We start from the raw sequence: 7,692 nt of genomic DNA on the forward strand, positions 1-7,692 counted from the left end.
TCAGTTTCTCAGGATTAGAAACTTCTACTACCAGAAGGATGAAAAATATTCATGTCAAAAGGGGTAGAAAATTTCTACCTGGCTTTCTTTACTTTTCTCACATTTATCTACACAGAGAAAGTGGTAACAACAACAAAAACCTTTTGGAATTTCATTTTAAACTGAAATACTACACATTTACAAATTGGAAAAATCAAGAAGACAGCTCATGATTGTTTTAATAAAATCTCTTGAAAGATCACTTCCAACCTACTGAACGCATTTCCAGTGATTTCAGCAGGTCCAACTACTGCATAAAAATTTCACACAGAATCATAGCTAAAAATCAGTTTTAAAAACAAAGATAAAAGTCAAGTCAGTGACTCTATAGCTGTACAAGTGAAGATTGCTTTTGCAAGTTAAGACAGTATAAACATGCTTGCAAATTACACAGAAATAAATAAATAAATAAATCAGATCAGGTATTGTTCTAATTTCTCTTTGACTACATGAAAGTGAAAGAAAAGCAGCCTAGATGTTAGATTTCTCCATAACGGAACCTCAGATCTTGCAGTACACATCATGTTTTAGCTTTGCTCCTAGCTTGGTTCCTTCTAAGTGTGCTTTGAATTTGGCATCCATTTCCCGATTCTGAGCTTCAGTGAAAAGATTTTTCCAGTCTCCAGCAATACCTGGAATAGAAAGAAAAGTAAAATAATACCGTTGCCTGTAAGGACAAAGGAGTACAATTTGAAACAAATAAAATCACATCTCATCATATTTCAGGATAATCCACTTTCTTTTTTTTTTTTTTCTTTTTTTTTCTTTTTAACAAAATAAGAATTTCTGACCAAAGAATATACTCTGCTGCTTCACTTTCAGTGCTCTTAACAGAATGTGAACAGAAGTGGGACATAGGAAGCTACTGGTCCACCTTGTGCCTTATACAGCTGCAGAAGACTATAAAAGATGATCAGCAGTTATGAAAAGCTTCTAATTACAGCAGTTTTCAGGAAATCAGGCTCAGATGTGTCTTGACTGTCAGTACACAGCAGCTGTTTTACCTCTTTCAGATCTTCATACATTACGATCATAGTGTTCTCATCCTCAGTGTGTTTGTTCCAGGTGACTGTGTGGTCAAAATAAGATCCCCAGCCAACTGTGAAGAGAGAAAAAGCATCAGTGATCCCTTTTTATTATTGTGTGCTTAATCCTCTCTGACTGCAGGATTGCTTTCTGTAACCCACCAGTTACATTCATGAAGAAAAACAGAACGGTCTGTCCTTTAAGTGGTACCATACTGTATATCAGAACAATAGAGACTTCCACTGCACTCCTGTGGGAATGTGGCTTCCACAGAAGCATGTACTTCCTATGTGCTTCCTTTCCATTTCTGTATTGTTATTAAAGAGATCTCTTAAAAGCCAAAGCTAGACATCGGTTTAAATCTAAAATCTAAGTTCCTTACAAGGTTTTTGGCCTCATGTGTGGGAAAGACAACAGTCATTCCATTTCAGATTTGTAGCATTGCCTCCATCACTTACTGTCAGCATTTCGTCCCAGTGCCATTATCAAGCTGCCAGGCAATTCCCCTTGCTTGGAAGAGCAGAATATCCAGAAGCAAAGAATCTTTTGGGTTTTCTCCCCATTTTCGCATTCAATTGCCTCCTTTATCATGAAGTATGGCCGCCAGTAAACTAATTATGACACAGCTGTTTTCCCACTAGTCCCATTTAGTTGTTTTCAAATATTTTCTTCTGTTGTTTCTTCAGCTACATTCGGCAACTATAACCATACCTTTCCCATTCATGAACTCTGAGAAGAACTCATCCCAGGAGCTGTAACTGGGGATACTTGGCACATTGTTGTGGAAATGGAAAAATGAAACAGCTGTATCTTTGGGGTTTCAAAACAACACTAGTATCTGGAGTGGGAGAAAGAGATCAACAACTTTAGATCACTTATTTCCCCTGGCAACCAAACTGACAGTGAAACCAAACATTCTGCAATCAATAACTTAGCAGGGACTACAGAATATTTTCATTATTAGGTAAGGCATAGAGAATAAATTTGTAACATGGCCATAATAAAGACCTTGTTACCACTCCTAGGAGTTGCCTATGGTCCTGAAGCAATTGTAGAAAAGAGTAATTGGAAAAACTGTAATACTGTCATGGAAAACTATCTCATAACTACCTAAGACCTAGAAAATGTTTAAGAATCATTCCCCAGCCCACTGGTAGGAAAAGCTCTGTTTGATCCTCCTTCAGGAAACCACAGCTGCTACAATCATCTCTCATTTTTCAAAGCACAGCAACAATGTATTTGAAATCCTAAGAGACTCCTTGGAGGAGTGAAAACACTTCTGTAAACAAGCTATACATAAAACAGGAAGAAATAATAGTGGAAGATGACTAAAACTCCCATTCCTTAACCAGTCCCTCCCTTCATCTGCAGTATATTTCCTAACTGCAACGTACCTTTTATTGTTCAGTGACTTGGAACCAGAAATATAGGAGTTTTAAAAATGTGACTGCATGGAGACAGCCAATGTCTCAAGAGGTACTGCTGTCACATTCATTCCCACCATGGTTGTACATAGACAAGAGTAGCTTAAAAGCAAAAAGCGTGACACCTCAAACACTTTTTGAGCACTGTTGCAGCCTCTAGATCTGTTTTTTATCTACCACTAGTACGTTTGCAAGTTATAGTGGGTGCTAAGCTAGTCTAGGAGACATGAGATTCCTGTTGCCTCCAAGTTCCTTTCCCTCAATGACATTTGCTAGAGTGCAAGAAAAGAATGTGACCCCAAAAGTTATTCATGCATGTTGGTTCTGTCAGTGAAATTAGGCTTGTTCTTAGGAAGGGGAAGGGTTTAAAAAAACAAAGAAACAAAAAAAAAGCCCACTTTGGCTTTGTTCTTGAAAATGGACTTGGGAAGGAAATCATAATTCAGATGTGTTGCCAAAATCCTTGGAGACGGAATCTGCTTCATCCTCTTTAGAAATAAACAGAACAGTAAGTGAGAACAGGTTTATTACATGGGTGCAGCAACAATGTGAACATGAGCCGCCTGCGTGAAGCAGCTTCTAATCAAAAGGCATTACTCATCTAAGATTATCCTTTTTTACCCTCTCAGGAGAAATATCTTGCTACATGACTTCATTTTAATAATTTGCAAGCAGGGGTGCAGGAGAGAAAACTACAGACTTGAAGTAGGTTCTTTTTACTAACCTGATATTTATCTGGATCTCCACATTCAATACATGGTAGCTCTGTGCTTACAGGTTTACTCTGAATTGTTGTGAATATCAAACCATTTAAAGTCTGGATAAGCCAGTTAACACCTGGACAAAGAAACCCAGAGAACAAACCAAAACATATCAGAGGTTTATATAAGACCTCAGAGCCTTTCTCATTATGTGGCTTAATTCAGTATAATAGACAATAATAGTCATCAAATTACAGATTAAAATCAAATTAAAGCTCTGAAATGACTATACACAAAATAATGTTTTCCGTTAACAAGATCCTCAGCAGCTTCTAACTGTGACCTTCTTGGCTCACTTACAAAAGCACTGGGAGTAGAATTGACTCAACATGTTTAGTATATTTTCAGTATGGCCATAAAACAACAATCAGTGACAGACAATAAAGGCAGCTTTCCTGTCATGTACCGAGAAACACTTGGGAAGTGTCTGGGTAAGAGAAGGAAGCAATGAGCAAGGAGTTTCATTCAACCTTCAGAGAATTTTCTGCCCTTCTCCCTGCACTGGCTCAAGGATGAAACAGAGCCATCTACTCAGCATTACCAGCGTGTTTATCCCAGCCTGTGCCTGTTGCTTTCTCCACCAAGTGACTGCCAGAAGAAGGGCTAGAGGAGCTGTGACCCACCAGACACCTGCATTTTTTCCCATTGGAAAAGACCTTGCAGTGAAGCCCTGCCATGCAAGACAGGTTGGATGCCAGGCCTGCTGGAACAGCACACCTTTGCTCCATGCTTCATGCCCTCCTGCAGCTGCTTTGTGTTGCCCATTTCCCTCAGGTTTCCCAGAATTCTATGGGTGCCCCAATGACAGCTGGTGGGACAGACTGAGGGAACAAACGGTGTGTTAACTGTGGTCCACAGCATCCTCCTGGGACCTTGTGGGGAGGTACGTGGGAGGCTTCCCACTGAGGCCATGGGGATGTAGCTGTGGAGCTCCCTGAGCCTCCTGGATGCTGCCAGTCCCCTGTGAATGAAACTGAGAGAGGCACTAGCACGGAATACAGGATGCAAACAGCTTTAACCTCATGCTTGCAGCACAAAGTAATTCCCAGAAAGCAGGTCTTCCACTCTCTGTTATATAAAGTGGCTCTTGACAGTGCCATACTTACGCAATAATTTGTATGCAATGTGTACACATCATACAGTGCTTTGTAATACATCTACATACACAGAAATCTTAAAAGTATTTGGTGGTATATAAATACATTTAATGATGCACATGATTTATACCCATCTCCTGTTTACACAAAAAAATAGAGCTGAAATGATTAAAAGTTGCTAAATCCATGCCTTCAGCTGCCCAGTATTAGCTGCACGTGCACAAATGCTTATTTTATTTTAATAAAAATCTACAACTGATAAACCTAAAATGCCTGGTCTCTAAATCCCCCCTTGGCTTCTGAACCATGCTACTTGTCCTTGAGAAGTATGGCAGTCAGGAGCATTCCTCAGCCCCACCCTCACAAATGTGTCTCTGCCTCAGAGTTTTCCTCCCCACTACACACAAGAGAGTTGGGGGAAACATTACATACAGCAAGACCTCATTATAACTTAAGAAATAAGGACAATATTAAAGCTTTGAAGGGGCCGTCAAACATATTCGTTATAATCTAAAAATTCCATATGACCAAAGAGTTTGAGGCTGGCATGGAGAACACCTGTGAAGCTGGCACAGGAAGCCAGCCATCAGACCTCAGATACAGTATTATGACTCCACATCTGCCAAACTCTATGAGAAATCAAAGCCAGTGCCAAGCTCTGTTCATACTCTGTCTTTATAAGGTCCAGCAAAACCCTGGACACAAAACCAACAAAATCAAAGTCTCCTTAAAACAAAGATGCATATTTTACTTGTGTCACCTCCCTTCTTTTGTGTGTCTTCTTCAACTCTTGGCTCGATGCTCTGTCTCACAGATAGCATATATTTACTCTAAACACCACAGGCTTACTTCTTCAGTGCCTAAATGCACTACAGTTTATTTTCAGATCAGAGCTGGCCCTTCCTTGGAGCGAACATGTCACACAAGATACAGCACTGATCAAAGTCAGCTAGCTGGTGGGTTGGTTAGTTGTAGAGTGTGTTTTTTTTACCATCATTGCTCCTGTTTCACCTTTCCCCCCTCCTGCTGACCTCTGACTACAAGATTTTTAATTCCAGTATGTTACAATCTATCATGTTGCAATTATGAAACAAAAAAATAATAGTGATACTAAATATAACAGTGACAAGAAAATGCTTACCATCTTGCAAGTAAAGATGCTGCACACTGCCACATTCTACTCCTTAGAGTCTAATGCGTAACTTTATTGCTTCTGCACATTACACTACATTATATTACTAATATCCTTCTCAGAATGCAGTTTATCACACTGACAGAGGTATCTTGCTCCACTGATAAACTATAGTCTCTGCTCTCACTTCTTCGGCCAAAAATAGTTTTGAATGCTAAAACATTTTATCCCTTCAGAAGGATAAATCATGCTAAAAACCAGTGGAACAGATTGCACAGCTAAGATAAAGCAGGAAAAAAACCTGCTGCCTCTGCTTGTAACAGAAATGCCCATTATCCTCACACAACATAAAACCATAATCCATTTGTTATTTTCCTCCTTATTGTGTCAGCTAATTAGTTACAGTACCACAGACAACAGCAAGTAATTTATAATGTATTCACCGCATTTGGGGTAAGACACCAGCACCATATCATCTCTTCTGGCTTCCAGGTTCTCCAGGGCTTGGAACGTCTCTGCACTGCACACTGTGAGTGGATAAGGAGTCCCACGGTAAGAGAACAGCAGTTCCTTCAGGGTAATCCCTTCTGACTTTGCCAATGCTTTATTTATTTCATCTACAACGGCTTTATTTTCCTCAGCCATGCTCAACAAATTTTGCTGGGACATGAAACTGCTGATCTAATGCCATTAAGTGCCTTTAAGTACACATTTTTAAGGGGCGGATTAGAAATTGTTGGTATTATTTCCGCCTCTCTCCCACCCCCAACCTCAAAAAAAAAAAGAAAAAAAACCACCTAAGAATTTGATACATTTCTTCATCTCCTCCCTTCCCACCTTTCTGGAAATGAAAACTGGGTTGATCTTGCCTATTTATAATCTGCAGAGAAGAAACTACTTTAGGAACAAATTGCAGTGAGAGCAAGTAATACTAGCGAGCTCAGCCACCAAAGAATACTGACTTGGAAAAGAATTGCTCTGTAAGAAAAAACGACAAGATATTAAAACCAATCCTACATAACATTAGTAGGAAAAAAGCACCTCAGGAAAAAAGCCCCTAAAAAAAAAAAAGATATTTTATTTATTTGATATTTGAGATAACTCAACCTCATACCACGAGTTAAAGAAACAGATAAGAGTAAGAAAAAACAGTGAAATCAAAACCATAGAACAGAAAGAGCAACACTGAGAGGGAAGTGACCATTTTGGCTTCAATACCATCGCAGGAGCTACTCACTGCCTTTAATAACCTTATTTATGTTCAAAAGGACAATCAAACACTGAGTGATGGCACAGCACACGCTTTTCCAGTGTACTCAAGATTAGACACGGATCCCTCCTTAAGGGCTGGCAGCCTTATGTATCAAGCTGTGCTTTCCCCTGGTGGGCATCAGAGGGGGCCAGGCCTCGTTCAGGAGGGGCAGAGCAGCTCCTCCACCAGACAGCTGCGCAGCGCTGAGCTCTGCTCCGCGTAACAGCGACAGGGCCCGAGGGAACGGCATAGAGCTGTGTAAGGGGAGGGGCAGCTGTGGGCTAGGGACAGCGCTGCACCACAGGGCGGGAAGCCCCAACGAGGAGGGGGCGGGCTCACTGCGCGTGCGCGGCCGGTGCGTGCGCTACCGGAAGCGCGGCGGTCATGAGGCGGCGGTTGGTGGCGGGGGTGGTCGCGCTGGAGGCGGCGGGGCTGTGCGGCGCGCTCCTGCTCTACCGCGCCATGGACCGCAGCCGAGGTGCGGCCGGTCGGGGTACCCCGGGTTGCGCTGCACCCGAACCGCGCTTATTCTACACGCGGTTGGGTTTTGTGGGGGGGGGAACAGCGCAGGAACGGGCTCTTGTGCCTTTTCGTAGCTAAGAGGAAGCGGGATACGATGTGATCCTGTTTCAAGCATCCGCTCTGCAGCCCCTGGAGGGATCCTCGGGTTCGCCTCAGTCTCGCAGGCGCTGTGATTTGACGTTTAACAGATGAGAGCAGACCCAGCTGGCAAGTGCAGGGGGCAGCCAGGGTCAGCTTCCAAGGGTGTAGCGTCAGTCCCTGAAGCCACTCGTGCTTCTGATTCACTGCTTAGGGAATGCACAAGTTAAGTCAGGCATCAGCTTATTTATACAAGGAGGCTCCATCTGTGCTGCAGCCGCCTTGTTTTGCACTCAGGACCCTGCGGGGCTCAGCAGTGGTGGGACAGCATGCTCTGGCAGAGCTGCGGGGTACCAGCACC

At 42.2% G+C, this 7,692-nt stretch overlaps 1 protein-coding gene across 1 annotated transcript; it reads right to left on the minus strand.

The window, feature by feature from the left end:
- Positions 1-586: 586 nt before the first annotated feature.
- Positions 587-6,221, minus strand: SULT6B1 (sulfotransferase family 6B member 1). The gene is given in 6 exon segments (XM_065729428.1): positions 587-671; positions 1,044-1,138; positions 1,777-1,903; positions 2,888-2,977; positions 3,214-3,326; positions 5,923-6,221. Coding segments are annotated over 6 exon segments (729 nt in total). The 5' UTR covers positions 6,149-6,221; the 3' UTR covers positions 587-593.
- Positions 6,222-7,692: the final 1,471 nt, after the last annotated feature.

This window comes from Cyrtonyx montezumae, unplaced genomic scaffold (assembly GCF_038088225.1).
Source record: "Cyrtonyx montezumae isolate F1298 unplaced genomic scaffold, pur_monq_1.0 scaffold_0, whole genome shotgun sequence".
Lineage (NCBI taxonomy): Eukaryota > Metazoa > Chordata > Aves > Galliformes > Odontophoridae > Cyrtonyx > Cyrtonyx montezumae.